We start from the raw sequence: 24,425 nt of genomic DNA on the forward strand, positions 1-24,425 counted from the left end.
TGGAAGCCTTAATGTTTATATTTTCAAGGGCAAATTTATGTGCTGTACATTTTTATAGGTTAGAGCCCAATGAATTAGATTTGTTTTTAGATGCTTTTTAGATGCTTCTTAAAACCTTTGGCTCATTGCAGAGCCTTCCTTAAAGAAATGTTTCCAGATTATCATAGCTTCAACAGCAGAAACATTGTCTAAGATGAAATATTGTTAGGCAGAGGTATTTGTTATATGCTATCTAAGCTGGAGAAAACAGATTTCTACAACCCATGGCCTTATTTCAAAATGGCATAGATGAAGGTTGTGGTCTGGATAAGTATAACCCAGTTTGCATTGGTCATAACTCTATATGTCTTGTAGCATAAACTTCTTTTAAAGCCGATAGCTGTTTATCAAATATATACAGGCATCTACAATCTAATTTCTTGCTATAGTAGAAGTAACATTGTAGCAAAGATTTAGAAGTCTTGTGACTCTGAGATTAATCCCTGAGTAAGAGGGGAGGAGAGGAGAGGAGAGTAGAGTCTTAAGCTGTGTGGCAGAAATACTGGCTGCCACCTTTTACACCTGTGACTGCACAAATGTACTTTGGCCATTGCATTTCAATTGTGCCCAGTAGTGACTTTGGTGACCGTCACATTTGATGAGAACATAGTAGCTGTATATGTCAGTGACTGCCTTTAAGCTGGACGGGAAAGTTATGTTTGCATTAGTTCCTTCCCAGTGAAACACTTTGGGTTTCCCCAAGTATTTTGATTGTTCCCGCTGCCGAATGTTGAATGTCTGATATACAGGGAGCAAAATCACAAACTGTAGGGTGGTCCCCAAGGATTCTGTTGGAAAACGTTGCTCTTGTATAATGTCAAACAAATGTGTTACTGTGCAAGCTGTGCTCCAATTGCTTTTATTTGACAAGGATAGTGAATTCTTGCATGATTTATCAGCCGTACAGTAAAGAGGAACTACGCTAATTGGTCATAACATACTTCTGTAAGTAGAAGTCGTCTTTCTGATTAGGAACATGCTCAGATTAAGGCTTATGTACTTTACAAATGTTGAGGTACAACAGGTGGTGTCGTGTTTTGAAGCTCCGTCCGTTCTGTCAGAGAACAACACGAGTTGTGATCCTCTAGCTTTGTTTACATCCAAAATGATTTTCACAGTACATTTTGTTCCAATTTCATTTTGATCGTATATACAGCCATACATACTACACAGCTGTAGTTACAGAAAAATCAATGCAAGAAATTAAATAAATATAAGTCCTCCTGGCTGTCGTTACATTTCATATAGCTGGCAAACTGAATTTCTGTTTACTGGGAATGATGATGGCATGGCATGATAAAAAAAAACACACAAGTGCTCCCTTTATGAATAATGACTGGACCTGTGAGGCAGGATAGGGTGTGTACCTACTGTGGCAGCTTGTATATGTAAAAGTGCTTCAGGTGCACCATCTGTCAGATTTGTGGACTACCATTTTCCTTCCGTGTTGGTTCAACAGGGTTCCTCGCACCCGTTTTAGACAGCGATCTTCTTCACACATCCCATTACTGCACGTTCTTCAAACCACCACAGAAAAATATTTTCCATCAACATTTTAATATGCAGATTGTCGATTGCTCCCAGATCTTAAAAACACTAGCTCCGTGCCTTTTTGAATACGGCTGGAGCCAATTGCGCAGGAGCTTTGCAGCCCTCACAGTAAATTCGTTACAGCTGTTCAATTACTGGTATCCGCATAATGACAGGATGCTGCTGACTGGTATATGGTCATTTTTCCACATCACAACTCTGACAGAAGATACAGAAGCTAACTGAAAATGAAAATCAAAACTGGTGCTTTTTGATAAAATACATTCAGCAATAAGCAGTAATTCATTATTATTAAGACTCTAAAGTAACTGACCTTAGATATCTTTACTACAGTATAATATGCTACTCTATATATTTATCCACATATTCTGTCACAAAGTGCAGTACGTTTTTTTTTTTTTCTTCTAGTTTCCTCAGCTTCTCATTTTAATGAGTCAGCCGATGGCTGAAGAATTCATCTTCAACATGAGTGTGTCCATGAATTCCTGCGCATCACCCTCTTGGCAGCACGTGGTGCCCAACAGTTCCACGCTGTAGACTGCTCATAGTACCTCGCCGTGGTCCACAGAGACTGGAGTTCCTCTTGGTTTTCAGGTCAGAGGATGCTGTTTGCTTCATGTGTAGTCAGTCACATACAAAGCAGTCCACATTTTGCGCTACATCTCACTCATGCCAGTCTGAAACTCAATAGCGAATATACAGGCGATGGAGATTATGAGGCCTGAGTGGATGGATGGATGTCTTTGTGTAGGCAACAGCTAGGAAGCACACACACATTGCTCCTAACACTTGCTTCTCTTGAGCCCTCACCGGGCTGGCCTCAGACCGGAGGCTCCTCAGATATGGTGGGCAGGGTTGGCGTTGTCGGCAGGCCACGCCCCTCCCCTCGCACACTGAGGCTAGAGATGGACCACACGTCGTTGAGCTCTGTCGACGGGCGAGTCAGATATGGCGGAAGGGGGGAAAATGGGGTTATCAGAGTACGTCCATGGGGTTCATTAGAGTACAGCAGAGGGAAAGGTGAGGGGTCACACCAGCACAGAGCAGCCATGCACGGGGTTGTGGAGGGGACATGCATGGGGTGGGTGGGCTATGGGGGCAGAGAGGCGGAGCTCCAGGTGGAACGTTCAGAGAACACGGGATTCCAACGAATGCCCTGAATTTCCAAGGAATCTACAACACAGAAAGCGATGAATTTCAAAGCAAAGCTCTGTGCATGCAAGCAGGTGAGCAATACTGCAGTCTGTGAAGACAGGTACAAAATGCACCAAGGTTTTGCCATCTGATTTCACTTCAAGCTGGTTGGCAGTTTTGTAGTTGTTTAGTTATTTATTTTACATTTTTATTACTTTATTATCAGTCATGGTCATGACAGTCATAGTCTGGTGGTAGGAAAATGGTCTTGTGACCAGAGGGTCGTGGGTTCATTCATTCATTCAATTCATGAGGCCATGACTGAGGTGCCCTTGAGCAAGGCACCTAACCCCAACTGCTTCCCGGGCTCCGAGACAAGAGCTGCCCACCGCTCTGGGCACGTGTAATCCACAGCCCCATGGTAATCACTAGTGTGTGTGTGTGTTCTAACTGCACAGATGGGTAAAAAGCAGAGGACAAATTTTGATTGCCGTGAAAAATCACAATTGACAAAATATGGCACATTTACATATATATATATATATTTTACATTATCAAATGTTTGTATAAAAATAATATTAGTAATAAGTTATTAATAGTAAAAATAAAATAATAATGTTATTTAGTCCTTTTATTTGCCTGATAATAAAATAAATAACTATGGAAGATTAATTAGAAGTGCAAATTATTTGTAGCTACACATACAGTGTCACTGACTAATTGGCACTACTCTCCATGTTTGATATTTATATCAGAGCCCAGGACAAATAATACATCTACTTAAGGAGAACATATCTGCAGCACTCCAAACTCCCAGCCACTACCTCTCTGCTCATCAAGGACTGAGGAAAAAAGCCTAATTCATGTACCCTTCTGTTACCGCTCATTCAAGTACCCTTTTTTTTACCCCTCATTCAAGTAACATTCTGTTACCCCTCATTCAAGTAGCATTTTGTTAGCTATTTGAGCTCTAATATGCCATGTCACTACTTAAAGCCTCAATTTATTTTCCCCATATTCACCATATTGTACACTAAAAACGATAAAACCCTAGGCTTTATTACATTTTGTCTTTTTGAATGAACCTTGGGGCATTTATGGCAACAAGGAGAACAGGTACCAAGACATTAGGGGCAACACATGTAAATGGGCCACAACAGTAGTGCAAAGCCAGCCTACGCGTTCACAGATAGGCAACAACAGTAGCACATGCCAGCCTGCACATTCACAGACTGGCCGCTCTTACCTGTCCTGAACTTGCTGTAGAGTCCATTCTCATGAGCCTGCCTAGCACCTGACCAGAAAGGCAAGCCTCTCTCCCGCCACCTTTAAGAAGGACAGTAACTAGTGACTCTCCACCCATAATTAACCAAAAGGTCTTTGTAATATTAAATGTGACACCGTGAAAATGAACATGGCTTTTGAATATTCAGAGAAAGACCTGGCAAGGCAAATTCTCGAGTGTGAGGGCATTCTAGACACTCTTGCATCAATGACACTCTGGCACAGCAGTTCGACCACTGATGTTTTGTTTCGACGTCTGATGTTTTGTAAGATTAGTGTGCTGAAGGTTGGAGTGAATACTGGCCTTAACACTCCAACGTGCACTATGACCTTTGAAGCGCTCGCTCCAAACTCACCAGTGGAATATGAAAACGGCTGTGATGAAGATAGCGGAGACGATATCCGTGAGGATCCACATCACGCTGTACTCGTGCGGGCTCTGTGTGAGAGACGGAGACGAATCAGGAACGTGTTGAGATGAGCGGTCGGAGTTAAGGGTGTGGATCGGGCAGCTCCACTCACCATGAGGAAGATGGGCTTGCGTAGGGTCCTGAGGAGGTGCAGGGCGTTGGTGGTGACGGACTGGGCCCCAGCGCACCAGGCCAGGGAGAAGAGCCAGGGCTGGCTGATCACATACAGGTTGGTGCTGATGTTCACAGACGCGTATTTACTAGTGGGGAAGAGGAGCAGGAACACAAGGAAGAGCAGAAGGGGTGAGAGGGGCTGACTCCAGCTCTCTCGGGTCCTGACAGGAGTGGAAAGTGACGTGGTGAGAAGAGCAAAAAGGAGCACTTAAAGACAAAAGCTGCACTCAGTCAGAATAGTGCTGATTTTAATCAGGCACATCTTAGACCTCTAAAGTATGGTTAGATTATATCACAGTCTTCATATAATTGCATCAAAGATTTTGTTCATATCTTGCACATCTTTTTATATCAAAAACATTGCTAAACATTTCGATTGACCACAAAGAACACTCAAAGGTCTAAAGAACACTCATCTGGAACAGCTTGCCACAAAATATGCTCATTTGCATTTTGCAATCTTCTGCTATATTGGTATTGTACTTAACAATCTGTATATAATTTATACTCTATTAATCTCTACTGTAAAGACAGAAATACCATACAGTACATTTAAATAATTTGAGGTGCATTTCTGGCAAAAAAGAAAATTATGGTTCATGGTGGTTTAATGCCGAAAAACAAAATTAACTTTATGGATCTTTCTGCTGATGTTAAAGGCGTGCACACAGATCCCTGTAGATCTCTATAGAACATGCTACTCCTGGATCTCTGCTTCAGTCTCAGCCAGCCCACAACATTTTGTGAGAAAGATCTATAAAGATCTATAAAGCTGAGGTCATCTCTGTATGAGCAGTAATTCAGTGTCACACTGCCAAGTTTAAGTAGCTTACACTTCTTTGCCAGAGCTGCCATGGCAGAGACGACCCTGTTACATAAGTCTGAAACACAGCAGACTGGGCCCTCTGGGTCCCATGTCTTGGCTCTTATTGCCTGGCACGTATTAAAAAATTGCTCCATGCCCCATCCAGGCAACCTCTCTGGGCCTCTGTGTGCGTGTGTGTGTGTGTCAGTGTGTTTAAAGAAACTGACAAAACTGACATTGATAAATGAACTGAATAAGGAATGAAAAAATATTAACTGTTTCGTGTTCAAGTTTAAGCACCGAATAATCTAAATCTTATAGGTTAGGTTAACCTTGCTCTTCTGGATATGGGTAAAACGTGCCTAATTAACTAATGACTCATTTATCTCGCCTCCTCTTGCTTCCCTTGCGATGTAAAATAGTTGGTCTTAATACTGGGTAAAGCCAACATGTGGCTATGTTGTTGAAACGAAGCTCAAGCAATATTTAACCATCCATGGAGTTTGAAATGTGTGTACAAGCCGACAGTTTTATTTTCATCCTGCTGAAAACAAGCAAACAAAAAACAAAACACTAATATTCCAGTAGCTCCATGTGACTGAGGCTATTCTAGGGCCAGGAATTGAGAATGCTTTGCAAAACCCTTCGTAGATTTATGGGTGTATGACTCCGAGTCCCCCTGCGTGTTTATATTCAGCTCTGCATGCGCAGCAGTAACCTAAAAGTCTGTGAAGACTTTAGCTTTGCATTCAGCACAGTCATTTCTGACAAGCAAACTGTCAATCAGTGTCAATCATGCTCACTGGAGTATTAAGACCACACCCAGAATGTCCTCATCTCGGATTGTTTAAGGCTGAGTTGATTTAACTGTAAAGGTTGAACAGACTCTAACTTAAAGTGCTAGCGAAAAAATATGCACTTGGAAAATGTTCAACATTCAGTCCATGACTGTGGTTTTGGCTAAGAGACCCAGACCGATCCAGACCATGTCAGGATAAGCTGTTCATACTTTTGCAGTGTGACACACTGCCTGGCCTTTATTACACTAAGCAGCAGGGGCTCTCCTTTCCCCATGCGGGCAGTGAGGGCCGGGGGTGCTGTGGTACCTGATCTGATCCTGGGACATGGAGCTGTAATGGAGGTTGAGGCGGACGATGTGTTCCTCCTGCAGCTCCTCTATGGATGCTCGCACCCCTGACGTCTGCTGCAGCTCTGGGTCAAACTCCTGGACCAGTTTCCTCTTATACGCTGGCAGCCACAGCACCTACACACACACACACACACACACACACACACACACACACACACATACTTTTATTAAACACACAGGTTTTAGTTTAGTTTACCCAATCTCTTCTCTTTGTTTTTCTATTTCACATTATAATGCAAGGCCTGCTCTAATATTTGGGAATCAAATAAGCGAAATAGATTTGCTTGTGTTTTATGTATGGCACATAGCAGGAATACCGGCCTACCTTGCTGGAATTGATGGAGGATTCGTTATGGATGACCTCCAGTGTTCGGTTGATCCATGTATCCCGATACGGGTGTCCTTGGGGTGGTCGCCGGAGGTCAAAGATCACCATGCGACTGTGCTGGGCAGCCAGGTCCAGAAAGTCTTTCAGCGTGGGTACCGTCTGGTTCTCCACCTGGGCCCGCTCCTCAGGATCAAGACCTGAGGCCGTGCCAAATGGATCCCTCTGCAGGGCAGGGGGGCATGCAAGAAAATGGCTCATTTGTCCTGTGACTGTAAATGTGAATATATCCATTATAAACAGATTATAAATATAAATTTAGTTCTACTGTGAGATTCACCCCCAACTTTGTAGTAGGAACAGTTTAGAGCTGGCCCTTTTCTCTTCCAACATGACTGTGCACCAGTGCATAAAGACATCCATAAAGACATGGATGGTAGAGTCTGATGTGGATGAACTTGACTGGCCTGCACAGAGTCCTGACCTCAACCCGATAAAACACCTTAAGCTCATATGTGAGTCAAGGAAGGTGAGCAAATACTTTTGGCAATATAGTGTATTTCTATGTCATGTTTGCCCTCATTGCTGCTTGTGAATTAACTAACTGGAGTCACTGGAAGTCCAGTCATTGTTGAATTGAGAATAGAGGAGAGGTGAGAGCATGTAGTCTTGCAGTACGCCAGTGCTAATAGACTGACTGAAGTACACAACCGTTCAAACATACTGAACCTGTTAGTTAGGACGCTGTGGCTCCATTTGCAGGTGGCCTGTTCTACCTTCATTTAGGAAAGTTTGCTAAGCAATACATCAGGAATGACTGCTGAATGCAAAGCTAAACCAGTACACACAATAGTAGGGAATTAAGGAGAGGCTATTATGGTCTTTAAGCATGTTAGCATTAGGTGTTCAAATGTCTTTTTACTGTTGCAAGAGCAGCAGGTCTTTTATGAGATCACAGGCTATTTTTTTTCCTTTTCCAGACCAGAACAGTAATGGAAGATTTAAGATGACAAGTTACAAAAATATCCCTTAAGATGTGAATCTGTATTTGATCAATAGACACTTCCCTTCGTTCAGTGTCTCCCCTTCTACTCTCACATTACCGGCATTATTCAAACAACATTACAACATATGATACAGCATGAACTCATAGGTACTGAAAATAAGTCACCATTTCAGTGTGTGGTAGACAAGAGCATTTTCCACTACTGTGTTACACCATCTCATTTGCGACATGATTTTAAATGGACGGATGAATTATTGTAAGCTGAAGATCTGGTAACAGAACTGCAAAGCCAGAATAAACAACAGCACTGTTTATACAGATTTCCTTTTACACTGAGCAGTTGCTAAATTAGGTAGTTGCACAATAGCATTTTAAAGTCAGCCTGCAATCCACCACTGCCAGTATCACTATTGGACTCTGATGCCAGTTGGCTGACTGTACCCAAGTCCTGTAGTCTGGGTGCGTTGTGGCTAACCATTTTTACGCCTCTCATGAGTGACCTGGTTTCCAGCAGAGGGCAGGTATTAGCAGGACGCTTTAACACAAAATTCCCAGACTTCACCGTCCCTGTTTTCAAAGCAGGTCACTCAAAAAAGAGGCCACTGGCAATACAGCGCAGCTGTTCAAAGAACAAGTTACTATCAGTCAACAAGAAGGAAAAAAAGCAGCAGGCCTATGGTAGAAGAGAGAATGGTAGAAGAGAGAATGGTAGAAGAGAGAATGGTAGAAGAGAGAATGGTGGAAGAGAGAATGGTAGAAGAGAGAATGGTAGAAGAGAGAATGGTAGAAGAGAGAATGGTGGAAAGCTATAAAACATGTTAATGTGTTTAGAGTCCTGATGAGGAGGTTTGTAATTGGGTGAGAGTTGGTGTTGATCATGTAGTGCCTCGTGAGACTGAAATCACACAAGTAAGTTGTCTAGAGACGCTACTGGCTTGAAGTGGAGCCCTCATGTGGAGCAAGGAGGCTCAGCGAGAGTCTGACCTGTAAGAACCACGCTCCAGCGCTGAGCACCTCCAGTTCAGCCCAGGTGAACATGGCTGCCAGGGTGTCCGTCCGGTTGGGGAACACCTCATGCACGTTGGTGGTTCTCCTCAGTGTGCCGTCATGCATGAGGAAGGGGACGCCGTCATAACTGTGGGCAGGAAGTTTGGGTCGACAGTAGATTTACAGTCGGCAGGGAGGCAGGAGAAGATGGTGGTGGAGTTAACACTTCCAGGTTAAAGTGAAGTTCTCATTATTATGACTGACGAGGTTGCCCAAGAAGGATAAAAAGACCATGTTATGTTTATATTAATATATCAGAAATACTGTTATGCAATATTGTGAATACTTGATGTGACAAAACATTAATCGCTATTATTTTGACCAAAATATTTCCATTTGTTACGTGTGAACCACTTCACTTTTAAAATCAGCCACTGAGCATCAATAAGGACCATCTAGGATTAGCCAGGACACTCTGGTATTTGATAATCCAGTCAGCCAAGTCAACTGAAGCAGAAAAAATGAGAAGCTTCAATGGCTACAGAATACAATCAACAAGCAAACAAATCAACAAACTTGCCACATTCTGGTTCATTTGCATATAATCCCATCCAACCAAAATTCATTTTTTTTTGGATGTTGTACGTGTCTTTGCAACTATCATCTTGCCATGGTAACACCAAATGTGGTCATGACTAGCGCTACCTGTGGATCCAGCTAAGGACCCACTAACAGGATTAGTGTGTTTCTAATGGCTTTATCTACTCATCATAGGAGGAGCAGGGTGACCTGGAGTCCCCAGCTAACGTCTGGTCTCTATTTATAGAGGCTGCCCGGACAACATCTCCCTGGGTCTGGTAAATGAGCAGGGGGCAGGAGACATTGCCTACGCCAGAGGGACCCCAGCAGCAGAACTGTGCGTGTGCGGAGGTGGTGGAGGAGGTGTCTGGGGATGAAATGAGCAATGTCTTCCTCTGTATGGAGTAAACAGGGTAATGGAATGTAAGAGCGAAGGAGTGAGAGAAAGAGGGAGAAAGAGTGAGACAGAACAAGTGACAGAAACAAGAGAGGCAGAAAAGAGCAAGACAAAGAGAGAGAGAGGGAGAGAGAGAGATGGAGAGAGAGAGAGGGAGAGAGAGGGAGCCTGTGCTTACCTAATTGTGACGTCTGTCTCCAGGCCGTCTCCGCCCACCTCCACGGCCTTCTGGAAGGACAGCCGGGTATTCTCTGGTGCAAGCTGACCACACACAACAGAACCTTCATTCAAGGACTCAGTATTACTCAGAAATATGTTCATCTGATAGTAGTAAGAAATGCGTATATTGATTTCTCACAACTTTTAAATTTACTTTTTAACTGTTCGCTAATTAATGAAAAAATAAGTTAACAAATAGGGCACAACTAACTTATCTAATATCTAAATGACTTCTGTATGCTAACAGAAGATGTGCAGGAACACAGACACGTTACCATGGGTGCGCCTCTGTGGCCAATCAGAAAGGGCACTGGGCCCAAGGTGCCCTCTTCTTTGATGCAGGGGGAATACATGCCCAGTGGAACCAGGTATAAGGCGAAGAGCACAGCCAGAAACGAGCCCAGGATGGCCACCTGCCTTACTGCAGAGACAAGACCCGAGAGCTTAGAGGAACATCGCATGCCCGCACACACTCCCATTCAGCCAATCACGTGTGACCGCAGTGCAATACCAAAGCGGGCCATTACATTTATTATAATTGTACGCGGTTATATGATGTCCTTAAAAGTACAGATAGCAATTATAACCATACTAATCAGGCTCTGACCTAATGCCTGTTCAAGCCTCACGCAGTATTCTGATTGGCTGAGCTCTCATGGTAAGGCTCATTCATTCAGGTGGACTGAGTGTAAATATTGGATGTAAGCTGTGGTCCTTCTGCAGCTCCGCAATGGCGAGGGATTAGAAGGACTGGATCTGGCAACAATGCTGGTCTGTTAAATCACTGAACAGTTCTACTCAGTTGGTCCATTGTGGGGGAACACAGAAGATGATGCATGGGTTTCTAACCACTGAGAAAGGCCAATCGGCCTGCAGTTAAAGCGTCCCAAGCTTGTTGGTCCGTTGATGGCATTTATGACATCGTCGTGCAAGATTAAGTTTTAGCTCAGACTGAGAGAAATGGATGTTTTACTGTCAGAAGCTTGAAAATCACACTGTCCTTGCAGGCGAAGACAGCAATGAACAGACACAAGATACACGCAAAGGAGATAAGAAATCGATGTGTAAGGTCAATGTTAAATTGAAGCTGACTCCAAGATGAGAAAGTGAACATATTTTCCCAGAGAGAGAGGGATAGAGAAAGAAGAGAGAGAGAAGAGAAAGACGTCTGTATGGTGTATGAACAATGGATGGGTGTGTGTATGGTGATGAGTGTCTGACACGGCTGGTGCAAAGAGGGTGAGGCAAGCCTGTGGCTCTCACACCAGTCTTTCCCATTCTCTCTTTCTCTTTCCCTCTCTCTCTCTCTCCCTGTTTCATTTGTCATCCTCTCATCATGGGCTCTGCGAGAGCCCCAGACATGAGTCAGCCTCTCAGCCAGCCTCACGACAGTGCCCATGACAACCAGAAACCAGGAGTGAGAGGAATACAAAGAAAGAGGGAAGGTTAGAAATCCACAGAAAGAAGCACTCCACAGGAGGACGAGTGACACGTCATGAAGAGTGACGCAACTAGACTTTCATAACCGCACACCACTCACCACATCACAATAGTGGGCTGATGTCATTCTGAGGTTTTTACTGACATAACCACACTGCTTTATTAATACGGTAAAAAAGCTATCTGACCATTTACGTGGGGAATGGTCAGTGAGCAAAATGAGACTTCCAAATAAAACCCGGACATACACTCACCGGCCACTTTACACCTGTCCAACTGCTCATTAATGCAAATGTCGAATCAGCCAATCACATGGCAGCAACTCAATCACATCAAATCAAATCAAATTTTATTTATATAGCGCTTTTTACAACAGTTGTTGTCACAAAGCAGTTTTACAAGTGTCCAAGTCCAAGCCCCCAGTGAGCAAGCCAAGGGTGAAAGTGGCAGGTAAAAACTCCCTAAGGGCATGAGGAAGAAACCTTGAGAAGAACCAAGACTCAGTGGGGGAACCCATCCTCCTCTGGCCGACGCCGGTCACCATTACAACAATTTAAAAAGAGAAAAACAAAGAAAAGATGTGAGGGATAAATAAAGTCCATCTTGGTGTGTATTATATACATGAGTTCTTTATGTAATTCCTGTTCAGTCCCAAATGTCTTGACGGTTGGTCATGTTAGTCATAGCAGAGGAGAATTCAGGGTGGTGAGAGGGCCCAGGGTAGTGGGTTTATCCTTCATCAGCACTGGTTAGTCAGGGCAGTGGGTTGATCCTCCATCATATCTGGTTAGGCAGGAGGTGGCTGGCCCAGCATGGATGGCAGCAACTCAATGCATTTAGGCATGTAGACATGGCCAAGATATTCTTCTGCAGTTCAATCCCAGCATCAGAATGAGGAAGAAAGGTGATTTAAGTGACTTTAAACGTGCCATGGTTGGTGCCAGGTGGGCTGGTATGAGTATTTCAGTAACTGCATTTGGACAGGTCAATCTAAAGTGGCTGATGATTGTACAAATTATTGTTACTTTGTCTACTAGTGTAGACCAGATAAACTGGTCTAAGTACTAAGGATAAACTTAGGCAAATGTGTTTACATGGCAGTCCTGACATGGGTATATTTAGCCAATGAAAAACATGGAGATAGAAGCATCTCAAAATTAATTATGATCATCCTGGCCTCTTTTAAGAACACATAAACCAAAAATGATTTTACTTCTGCCAGAAAATGGCTGACCTATTACAACAAACCAAAAACAACAGCAACTCCGACAAGCCAAAGGAAGCCAAAAGGTCTTTGTCTTTTACAAATGCAACACCTGTGATGTTGTATAAGCTTTAAAGGACATTTGCACAGAGCAACACCACAGCATGTAACGACACTCACCTCTCTTATTCATTCGGAAGAAGTGTAAAGCTATTGGCCAAGACAGGAGGGTCATTATTGAGACCGCGCCCACATGTAGAAAAGGTGCCGTGACCTACAACCAGTAAATAAATGGCAATGTTATTTATACATGAATCAGGCACTTTACCGAGCGACACATTGCTAGTTGGACCTTGAGTACCTGAGACCCGTAGACAATGCAAATTTGCCAATTTTCCAATAAATAAACAAACAGGTAAACTAACCAACCTGAAATGAGAGGAGGAGGGTCTTCCATTCTTTGCTCCACACGTCAGACAGCACAGCTGTGGCACTCACAGAGAAGGTGAGGGTCACCAGAATACCAATCTGTACAACCCAAAACCAATACCATTAATGATGCATCCTAATTAATTCCTATTAAGTTTCAAAAAAGTAAAAAGAATAAGTAAAAAAATAATGGTGACTAAAGACTACAAAGCCTTTACCTTATGGCTCCAGTGTAGATAAAGCCTCTGTCCCTCAGAGAGAAGGCACACTGCTAAGACCTGCGAAGGCATAGTTGTTTTTTTTTTAAACAATGCACAAAATTGAATGCATTGAATTTTGCTGCATGTTCCCTATTCTCACCAGAAGGAGGGCGATGTAGGTGAAGAGCGCTGCGGCCACCACCAGCAGCACCACGGACCAGGGGAACCAGAAGCCCATGGTCCCGAAGTTAAACCTGAAAGACGGCACAAACGGGACACAGGACTCGGTGATCTAGGTCGGCGGAGTTTTCACGAGTGCACATTTCTGTGGGGTTCTCACTCACCAATCAAAGTCATTGTAGTCATTCTGAGCCTCGCTCCAGAAATACAGGAACACCAGAGTCAGGAAGAAGGTGGCAAGAAGGAGACCAAAGCTACTGCACTCCAACTGAAATGAGCAGAGAGTGGGCACACGCGGCTTTTAGTAACGACCCCGCACCTGTTCAGTGGAGGGGTAGGGAGTCCTGGAGGAGCGGGACTCTGAGGGAGTGCTTCTCTAGATCACCCCTCCCAACTCCACACATCTATAGGGCACTATCAGAGTGAGGCATTGTGGGTAAGGTGCAGATGTTCTAATATTCCAGGGAAATTGTAACACGAAATTGTATGCCAAGTGGCTGCTCCGCTATAAGCTGTTAGTGCTAAATTAGGGCAGAATAACAAAAAACAGAGTGTCAGCAAAGAAAGGGACAGAGAGAGAGAGATAGACAGAGAGAGAGAGAGAGAGAGAGAGAGAGAGCATAATCAATGCATCGTTCAGCAGGCTGAGGATAGTGTAATCAGCAAATACGGCAAAAGTGAGAGCGTAAGCTGTTTCTAATGGGGGTGGGCGACCTGAGAGCTTCCAGCTGGCGTGTGTGTAGCGCACTGCATGGGCAGACACTGTTTAAAGTGAGAGGAAACTTCATCTGCTTTCTATTGAGTGTGTGGGAGGGTGTCATCTTGGAATTACGTCATATACAGTTGCAAACATAATGTTCCTATATTTCACGTTGTTTACTGCATGCCAAGGATATATCCATATGCTCCATGTGTGTGTGTGTGTATACAGAGCTCACCCGGCTACAGCAGGACTCCCCAGGCTGGGCCCTGTATGTGTGTATTGTGTGTGTGTGTGTGTGTGTGTGTGTGTGTGTGTGTGTGTGTGTGTGTGTGTGTGTGTGTGTGTACCCGGCTACAGCAGCACTCCCCAGGCTGGGCCCTGGCCCGCTGGTATCGTCTCCACTGGCAGCCATACAGGCCGGCCAGGCAGGAGACGAACGGCTGGTGCTCGTAGCGCTGAAGCAGCTGGCGCCGCACGACCTTTAACCTCCCCAGCTTCAGTGTGGACAGGCTGACGGGAGAGCGGCCCATGGGTCATCCGCTGCCCACCATGGAGCACGGTGGGTCCCACTCACTCGAGCTGGAGGAGGGGCAAATGTTTGGGGAGAGGAGCCTGAGAAGGAGCAGCAGGACACCTGAAATAGAGGGAGAGAGCAAGAAATAGAGAGAGAGAGCGAGATGGAGAGAGAGAGAGAGAGAGAGATGGAGAGAGAGAGAGAGAGAGAGAGAGAGAGACGGAGAGAATTATTCAAACTCCAAGGTAGGATGTAGGAGACAGAGCTTGGCTTATACCATTGATGAAACTTGTAATCCTGAGGAGAAGAGCTAGAGAAAGATGGTGTAGCACCATCAGTAGAGGATGGTAAATACGCTTCTAAACTCGGCAGCAAAGGAGAGCAGCAGGCAAGCTGCCAGTCGACACTGCATGCACAATATTAGCAATATAATAAATATTATATATAAATAAATATTAGCAATATAATTTTGAATATGGAATGAAGTGTACGAAGTGTTAGGTTGCCTATTTGAACTCTATTTCCCAGGATGCCGCATTCAGTCAATTGAACCGCCTGCCACCTAGCTCCACCTAGCTCCACCTACTCCACCTAGCTCCACATACTCCACATACTCCACCCACTCCACCTAGCTCCACATACTCCATCTACACCACATACTCCACCTAGCTCCACCTACTTCCAGCGACTCATTGGCAATCCACTTCTCACTAGTATTTATTAGTTACACCTCTTCTTGTTGCTCTTCTTGGATTTGCACCCTCTGTTTCATTGTGACTAATCTACTCTCTGATCGGAGATGAACTTCTGTTGTCGCTCTGGAAACCCCCCTTTGCCACATTTTGCTCTGTTCTGGTTTTGATCCCTGCCTGTGTACTGTTTATGCCTCTGGTGTGCTCCAATATCAGTAAAGTTTTACCATCCAATTCAATATTCAATCTGTAAGAGTCTGTGTATTTTTGTCTCATCACACAAAGTAAATCAGACAAGGGATTCCAGCAGTTCCTGAAATACCAGCAACCTCATTCATATACCTACACATTCTTCTCATAACTAGGGCACTGCAAAACAGCCTAGCAAAACGAGTTGTTTCAAATCAACCACAAGCTTGTTTGTTATGAATGTGCAGGAGGATGCATTTTGCAACAGCTGACTTATAGTACAAAAATGTTCGTTGCTGTTTCTGCAGCAACACTCAAAACAGCAAAAAATTTTAGTAATGATTTAAGTCCCTTGAGGTTTAAACTTTTTTTAGACTTAGAACTGTCAAAATAAAATGTTTCTAGTTGAGAACTTCTGTATTATTAATACTGTAAAGCATAATCCTGCTATGTTGGTTCTTAAAGAGTCAGAACCTCAGAAGAGGTCAGACAGGGGTCACAGCATCTAACCCTGTCCAGACACGATAAGAATGCAAAGATCAGGAGTGCAGAAAAGGAGAATTTTCACTTTCTGTCACAGGGCAAGTCAACCTGTCAGCTGTTCAGAACTTGTTTAGCAGCCCTGCTGCTTCGAGCGAATGTGGGTCCAAGTAAACACATTTCCCCCTCACGTGATGGGCAGCTAAGGGAAAACGGCACAAGAGCTTTTAATAACGTACTAACACGGCCACTACACCTGTTTTGAAGCTATTTCCAATCCATACATATGGAACCTGAAGTGAAAATTGTGGCTACATTCAAGGTGAGGGAGCTGAAGTTAAGAAGTGAAGGGGAGTACAGGAAGCTCAACCCCCCCCCCAGTCCTCCTTCCCCAGGGACGTGTCACCTGCCACTGACGGCCCTCCATGGCCAGAGCAGGTGCCAGGTGCACCACAGATTCCCCCGCACGGTAGACAAACCCGCAGGCCTGAGCCGGGGAAAGGGAAGGACCCCTGGAAGTCCCACTCACTCAGTCCAGGGGCAGCGTTTCCCAGGGATGGCCCCCACCATGGAGACAGTGCTGGTGCAGAGAGGAGCCTGATCTGTCTCTCATCATTCCACAATCAGCAGTACATTTCCCACTCCTGCAGTTAAGACACTGCTCCCAAATACTGGTTGTCCAAATGGTCAAGTCCAAAAAATAACTAAAAATAATTAATACATTTATTTTAAATACAAATTAATATATTGTTATATATTCATAATAGTGTCAAAAGTAAAAAAAAAATATCTACCTTTACTTGCAGATGGAACAAGTAATGATTGTAATTATGATTTCATTATTACTGTTACTGCTTATATAATACAGATTTTTCCTGTTTTGACGTGAAGAGTATCTAGAGTGAGGTGAATGAGAGATTAAATCAAGGGTTGTTATCACACTGCAGAAATAGTGAGTGACTTAGAACGTGGCACGAGAGCTGTACTGAAGCTCTGCAGGAAATGAAACCGAGTAGGGCAGCCCTATTTCACACAAAGGGTGTCGAGAAAAGGAGTCAGTGTGCGGTTTAATGACTGTTAGAAAAGATTATGCTAGGGGGCTATCGGGGAGAGTAGACGAGATAATGACAGTCACCATACACTGACATTTAAAGGCGGTTTATCTCTTACCCGTGTTTACACGCAGATGCTCTCTGAGGGTTTAAGCGGCACTTTGAAGCTAAACGTGTCTCTTCATTAACTAATGGTCATCTCATCATTTTTAATGTTGGTTATTTGTAGCTATATCTTGAAGTCTACAGTAAATTGTCTGATACAGTTAAGAATTCACAAATTGATATGAATTTATGAAAAAATTAAGATAAGTTTAAGGACCATCCATTTTAAATAACCGAAGGATTCAACACCAGTAAGGAAATAAAACAAACAGGAATCATTTTCTGGGCTGGGAAGTAATAAACGAAGACCCAAAGTTCAGCTGCCCGTGTCTAGTGTGCTCGGATTACGCCATAACGCCATAACATAAGGAGAAATCATTAGACGTGCTGGCAATTAACAGCCGAGACACAAAACTGCAGATTCCCGACTACAAGTCAGCTTAAAGTAACGATATGAGATTACACGAAAGAATCTATCTGCTCTCAGTTCAAGCATAGGCAACTTATATCCCTGGGTCTTTGTTTCGCATGTAATTTACACAATATCGAATTACTGCCATGTATTAACCCTGTCCTGGTCGGACCCGGTATACAGTTCCACCGCATAGAATCCGCCTGTAGAGACGAACCGGAGCAGAGCGCCAGAGAACGATCACTGAAGTAGGAGCACTGCTGTTCATTCTCCACAAACACACACACACACACACACACACACACACACACACACAAGCACACACACAAACACACACCACACACACACACAACGTTACGGCTGCAAAGATAAAAGGAGTCTCCCTAATGCTTTTCTGGACTCATAAAGTTGGTTTACATAACCCTAACAGACAACAATTCATATACGACAACATTTTTAGAAACTTATGTGTTAAATGGGTGGATGTTGAAGCACGTAGAAGTACCCACACATTGATAACCGTATATAATGTCAAACCCATAAAAATAAAGCGTTGTCATAATGATGTAAACCACACATGATCCTAACAACCATTTGCACGAGTAAAGAGAGTCATTAACCTCAGAAAGTGATGGACTGCTAAACAAAACGCATTTGTCTTCGTACTTCTCGAATGTGCGTCCAGTTGGAAAAAACCTGACCGCCCCAAACTGTGATTCGTGCCATAACGAAGTATAACGACCAACGTCCGTGGCAGGTTGAATCATTATAGGAACACATCTCCAAGACTCAGTACAATTAGACATGTTGCGTCAGTGAGGTTATAACACCTCCATGAGGTTATAACACTCGTTTAACGTTCGTCCGGGCCAGGCGGTACAACAACGCTAATACGTTTAACTTACAAAGATGGAGCTTGACTTATTCCTCCACCTCCACCACCGAAAACGAATATTTACGGACACGACGTCCGTGAACGACCCGAGCAGCCAGCGTCACTCTCCTGCTGTGAGCAGTACCGCGCGGACCGGGCAGAAGCGGACCCGTCCCGTTCGTTAGCCCCGCCCACTTGTTGCATGGCGCCCCGCTCCGTCTCCGCCCCCTCTCTCGAGCTCAACGTCCCCGTCCGCTCTCCCTCCTCACTATCGTCGAGGATCATTAAACCCTGGCTGGTTCACTGACACAAAGTGGGGCGTTAAAACCTCTCGTGACTTTTTTTCAGCGAGATGCAAAACATACGCATTACTTGTAATCTACAACATCGTTTTCTACGTTTTAACGAAGGACAATCATAATTAGTGTGGTTCATTATCTAAAAGTTATTATATTTGAGTAATACTGTCACCTCGCCCTTATTCAGGAATATCTAATACATGTCTACATCGGACATACGCTCTCTCTCTCTCTCTCTCTCTCTCTCTCTCTCTCTCGGCTTTGTTTGCGAAGCATAAGGGCCATAGCGGTTTGCGTTGTGTGGACACAGGAGCCCCCCCATCTGTGAGACACTGGATACAGTTACTCGTTTTTAAGCCTTTTCTACATGGTTGACTGAACGACTCTTATTCAGCTAAGATGGAGGGGTCCTGTCTCGAGGAGACAGGCACTTTTATTGTTGTACTTGACAGTCTGATATAATGTTCATCTCCACAAGGTGGAAACTCTCTCTAGTTTCACTGCCAGTGAAAAGTCTGAAACGATATATTATCATAACAACAGATAAACAAAAATTAACTTTCTTTGACAAAAAGGAAATTTCTTTAGTTGTAATTATATAAATCTATATCTATCTATATCTATATATATATATATATATATATATATATATATATATATATATATATATATATATATTCATACTTTGTATGGCTTCTGCATTTTTACTACCCTAAATAAACCTAAATGTTTCAGTTCCGTCTAACTTTCATGTTGTCATAAGTTTGTTTGTATTGGGATATAAATACAGCTATAGAACCTTTTAATAACAGCCTTTTTAATAGTGGTATAACATTTGTGTTCTCGCTAATTATTATTATAGTTCTTTATTTTAGAATTAAAACAATGAATACCCAACAACTGCAAGCCAAAGAGGGAACGATTATAAACCAGTGTTAAAGTCCGAATGTTGGGGCCTCTATTTTACTCAACATATTATATAGTGCCCTCTGTAGGTCAACATAGGCTACTACACATTAACCACGAAGCAATAACAGTCTATGAATTAAGGATCATCGATGAGATACAGTCATTAAGCATGTCTGAGGACACCAAGCATGATCAAGGTTAGTAGAATCTCCAAATGAAAGAAAGGAAGCATGAATGTACACTGTCTGTGTGCTTTATTACAAACACTTACCTTGTGCCCATGTACCCATAAGGTAGATGCAAGGTGCAAGGTGTTTTACATACACCTGTCAAATAGGTGCCCTATATATATATTTACATATTGTCCTACTCTCTCGGCGTTACACTGGCTTCAGAATTTTAAATTCTTTTGTTGACCTATAAGGCGTTAAATGGTCTTGCTCCACAATATCTGAGCGAACTCATTGCATACTATAACCCATCTCGCCTTTTGCACTCCCAAAATGCAGGTATGGGGCTCGGGGGGACGTTGAGACTTCTGGTAATCTGAGATGTTGATGCTGTCATCCAGCTGTGTCAAGGCATCACTCTAGTTGTGTCAATGACTTGGGTGTAAAGCAATGTCTCAGTGAGCCCTCATGACTGTGGTCACCTCTGAACCCCTCCCTTTAGTTATGCTGCTATAGATTAGCCTGCTGGAGCCACATATGCAAATCACTGGCACGTGAGCTATGTATGTTTAAATCAGTGGTTGTTTAAATTGATGTCCACATACTCAACCTGTATTTTATATATTTTTTGCATGCCTCTACCTAAGACTTTTCCATACAAGCACCTGGAAGATGGTCTGGTTTGCAAGTGGATGTGCTGATGCCGGGGTTGGATGTGCCATTCTCACCCTCTGCACTGAAGGGACTGTGACTACTTGGCCTGGGAACTATAACTATAACTATAACTATAACTATAGAACTACATTTGGACCACAAATACGAATATGGATACGAATCTCCACCATCATAGGGAGTTTTGACTTGAATTATATATATATATATATATATATATATATATATATATATATATATATATATATATATATATATATATATATATATATATGAGAATTATTTGGGTGAGGTAACTATGAAAGTAGGTTGCCACTTCCACATTCCTAAAGCAGATTCAATATTAAGAGCCTAGCTGTAGATGCAATACAAACACAAGAGCATGGCACAGTACAGACGTTGCACAGTACAGACGACACAGTACAGACGACACGCTACAGACAACGGGTGCACACGCAGCAGGCCCACTGCTATCATGATCACAAACTGCAATGTTAAAGGAGCTCACATGCAGTCACGTGAATAACTGGGTGAAAACACCAAAGATTTGTTGAGGAAGCCAGAAACGACAGCGTCCACGCTCTTTTGTGTCCGTCCATCAACGCTGGACACCTGTGCCCAGTTGAATAGTCCCAGTCTGCGTCATGTTGAGCAGTGCATGAGGACCACGCTGATATTTAACTGAACTGCAACCTTGAAAAGTAACTATCTGAAAACAGCAGTGCTTTCCTCTCTCTGATGTAGGCACTTGTCAAATTCCTCTCTCACCAAGCCCTGCTGGCATTACAGAATGAGATACTTAGTGCACTTTGCGGAAAAGCCAGATCTTCCTGCTCTAACATAGAGGTTGGATAGCCAATAACCTAAGAATGTAAACATGGTATAAATGAAAACTTTACCCCAACACTATGGAATCTAATTTCCAAAGGCTTACCTTCAGTTCAGACGCGCTGATAAATAAAAAGCTCCGTACCAATTGTTTTTACAGACTTGGCAACGCGTCTTGACACACGAGCTCCTATTCAGCTCCCAGTTCTGGAACGCAATTGAAAATCCCAAGAGAACGTCACGGGCATAGCCTGAGATGTCTGCACGTGAGGGTAGATTTCCTCGGCTGCGATCGGGGGAGTGGTGGCGACAGATCGGAGGAGGGCTCTAACGCATAAAGCCCAACACTGCTGCAGTCTCGTACTGGCCGACACGCTTTGAGAGATGTATTCTGACGGACTCGGCGTGCGTGCGTGAGCGCGACGTGCGACATTGACTCTACATCTTGCGCAGTAATTTGGATGCTGAAAGCGTAGCAGCCCTCGCGCACGGAAGCCTATCGACTGCTGTTACGTAACTATATTCTTGGGACGTGAATGTTGATGTAGGACATTAACATGTAGGAGTTATCTAAAATTCCCAGGCACACAATTACACGTTATCTCAAAACTAACAGGCTGTAACGTCGTGTTACTGCACAGTGTCGTCAACAGACAGTTGCGTTGGCGTTGTGCTTTAGTGCACTGAATCTTCAATTAAAGGAAATTAAAGTTCCCACTGAAAAACTGAATTCCAGAGTATAAAGCTACGTCAAAACCAGGTAGATTATGTAGGAAACACTGTCCTTATTCTCTGTATATTGTTTGTCTTAAGACACATTATTCAATAACTACTATGAATAGATCAACAATAGCGCTGGTATTAATACGCAAGATACTCAGTTGCAGTGAGGGACACCTCAACCGAGAAGCCTTGGTGGCTGTAAAAGCCTGACCGCCACCTTCACTTCCTGAGTGGTTTGGGGAGGTTGTTGGCACGTAAGCAGATTCAGGGGGTTTTCTATTGCAGCAGTGAACAATCTTGACAGAAGGGGTCAGCGTTTTGTACGGCAGCATCACAAGCCAGGCGAGGAGGTCCGGGCAAAGAGTTGTAAAAATGAACTATGAATCACTGGCTCTGTGAATCCAACAGTCAGAGTTCATTTATGCTTGCTGCAGGAATAAAATAGGTGCGAAATTTATAGGCCCGGAGTCATTCTGTTCACGACTGGTTTTCCTAGCCTGGTTCTCATTGGGGAAAGTTCAGTGGTAAGACTCATCAGAAGGCAAAATAAAAATAAAGAATCTTTAAATCTGGAAATGGCTGACACTGAGCACTGTAATAGCTTAGCCACCATTTTGATTCAGTTCCCCTCTGCTGGAGTGCTGACCCAAAACAACAGGAACCGTCACTTAGTTTTACTTCCGGCACACTGTAGTTTCCAGAGATATTTACAGTCCAGTTTGTGGCCAAGTGAAAGACAGGATTCACATTCCAAATACAGGACTTTACAGAAATCCTCAGTTCTGATCACTCGTTAAAATTTGGTCCTAATGTCAAATTGTATCTCTGTAGTTCAAAGGTGCTCCTACACTCTACTGCAGATCAAAAATTACATTATTCTATTGGTTACATTATTCTATTCATACAACTACACATCTCTGCTGTGGCCATGTGCCTCAGAACAAAGCCTCGTGTTTCTTGCTAGGACGAAGTAGCAGATTGAGTAAATTAGACTTCAGTGGTCTCTGGCCTGCTGTGTGCTGAGATTAATGGTTAATGTGTGAAACCATTTTCCATCAAGTTCTCGATTTGCAACAACAAAACAGTCTGAGAATGAGGGGAAAGAGGAACACAGAGAGAGAGAGAGAGAGAGAGAGAGAGAGAGAGGGGGGGGGGTGAGACATTTATTGCTTATTAAAGGTCATTGGCAGGAGGCTTTACCATATCAGTAAAAGTTCTTAAAAGGTCACGTAAAAACATTTATTAATTAGCTGACAGTGTAAATTAGTTGAAAATTAGTTTAAATGATTACAATTAAAATGTATTAAATTAAATCCTCAAATTAAAACATTCCACAAGGTTTAGTAACAATCTGGTGCCTTAATTATCAGTGGCGGAGCTAGACTTTTTTTCAAGGGGTGGCCAAGGGGTAGGGCTGCAAATCTTTGGGAATCCCACGATTCGATTCAGAATCAATTCTTGGGGTCACGATTCGATTTTTTCCCGATTCTTTCAGATCCCAACGATTCGATTCAAAAACGATTATTTTCCGATTCAAAAACGATTCTCAATTCAAAACAAGCTACTCCGGTCTGCTGGCATGAAAGCAGAGTACATTTATAAAGATATTATAATTGTAAAGGTTTATCAACATATTGCAATAATGTAAACACACAAAGGTAAATCCAAGACAACATGTCTGTTTGAGGCTGACACTCAGAACACTACATTAAACTAATAAAACTGTAGTAAAGTAAATAAAATTGGTAGGCTTAGGCTAGCTGCCAGAACTGGCCACTACTCAAAAATTTTATTATACAAAAATACTCACCCTAACCCTAACCCTAGCTTTCTGTAAAAACAACAAATTGCTTCATACAAGAATTAGGCTTAGGCTAGCTGCCTATTTCTGAGAACATGCCACTTCCAGAAACAAAATTACACGTTTTTCCTTAACAAATCACAAAAATAAAAAATATATGAAAGTGCTTCCAAAAATAAAAGTGCTGTTACATTAATAAAATGGGTAGGCTTACGTTAGCTGCCAGAACTTCCTCTTCACAGATGAAAAAATATATAGGCTATACCGTATTTTCTAAAAGCCGCATATATCTACTGAACTGAATTCATTTAACTGAACTGATGTTCACTCATGTGCGACGGTTTTGGCTTGTGTGTTGTGGCGAATTCCGACTCCCCTCGTTTACCCACATAAAGACGCTACAGATTATGTTGTCGATTTACGTTTCTATGCATAAATAAGAGCTAGACTTTAATTATCTATCACGGCAAACGGCATTAACTATGTCCA

General features: G+C 43.1%; 1 protein-coding gene across 5 annotated transcripts; it reads right to left on the minus strand.

The window, feature by feature from the left end:
- Positions 1-882: 882 nt before the first annotated feature.
- On the minus strand, positions 883-21,912 carry gdpd4a (glycerophosphodiester phosphodiesterase domain containing 4a). Of its 5 annotated transcripts, none has more exons than XM_076990794.1 (16): positions 21,519-21,912; positions 14,564-14,850; positions 13,678-13,781; positions 13,494-13,587; positions 13,352-13,411; positions 13,134-13,232; positions 12,885-12,978; positions 10,336-10,481; positions 10,020-10,102; positions 8,863-9,013; positions 6,873-7,097; positions 6,504-6,661; positions 4,531-4,753; positions 4,365-4,447; positions 3,971-4,050; positions 883-2,517 (listed from the first exon to the last, which is right to left on the minus strand). In XM_076990794.1, exons 2-16 carry the CDS (start codon positions 14,744-14,746, stop codon positions 2,411-2,413), a joined length of 1,890 nt encoding a protein of 629 aa, XP_076846909.1. In that variant the 5' UTR covers positions 14,747-14,850; positions 21,519-21,912; the 3' UTR covers positions 883-2,410. The 5 variants fall into 5 exon arrangements, with proteins under 5 accessions (XP_076846909.1, XP_076846911.1, XP_076846912.1 ...); XM_076990796.1 differs by lacking the exon at positions 21,519-21,912 and adding an exon at positions 18,566-18,722 and having other exon boundaries at positions 4,531-4,678; XM_076990797.1 differs by lacking the exon at positions 21,519-21,912 and adding an exon at positions 18,566-18,722 and having other exon boundaries at positions 883-2,763; positions 4,531-4,678.
- Between the last annotated feature and the right edge of the window lie 2,513 nt (positions 21,913-24,425).

The sequence above is a fragment of the Brachyhypopomus gauderio genome, chromosome 2 (genome assembly GCF_052324685.1).
Source record: "Brachyhypopomus gauderio isolate BG-103 chromosome 2, BGAUD_0.2, whole genome shotgun sequence".
In the NCBI taxonomy this organism is placed as follows: domain Eukaryota; kingdom Metazoa; phylum Chordata; class Actinopteri; order Gymnotiformes; family Hypopomidae; genus Brachyhypopomus; species Brachyhypopomus gauderio.

Excerpts from the sequence above, each read along its gene's own strand:
- gdpd4a (XM_076990794.1), bottom strand. The coding sequence starts at position 14,746 with ATGGGCCGCTCTCCCGTCAGCCTGTCCACACTGAAGCTGGGGAGGTTA. Across the intron at positions 13,233-13,351 it reads ATCTACACTGGAGCCATAAG|ATTGGTATTCTGGTGACCCT; the intron begins GTAAAGGCTTTG and ends TGGGTTGTACAG. Across the intron at positions 12,979-13,133 it reads CCCTCCTCCTCTCATTTCAG|GTCACGGCACCTTTTCTACA; the intron begins GTTGGTTAGTTT and ends TACTGGTTGTAG.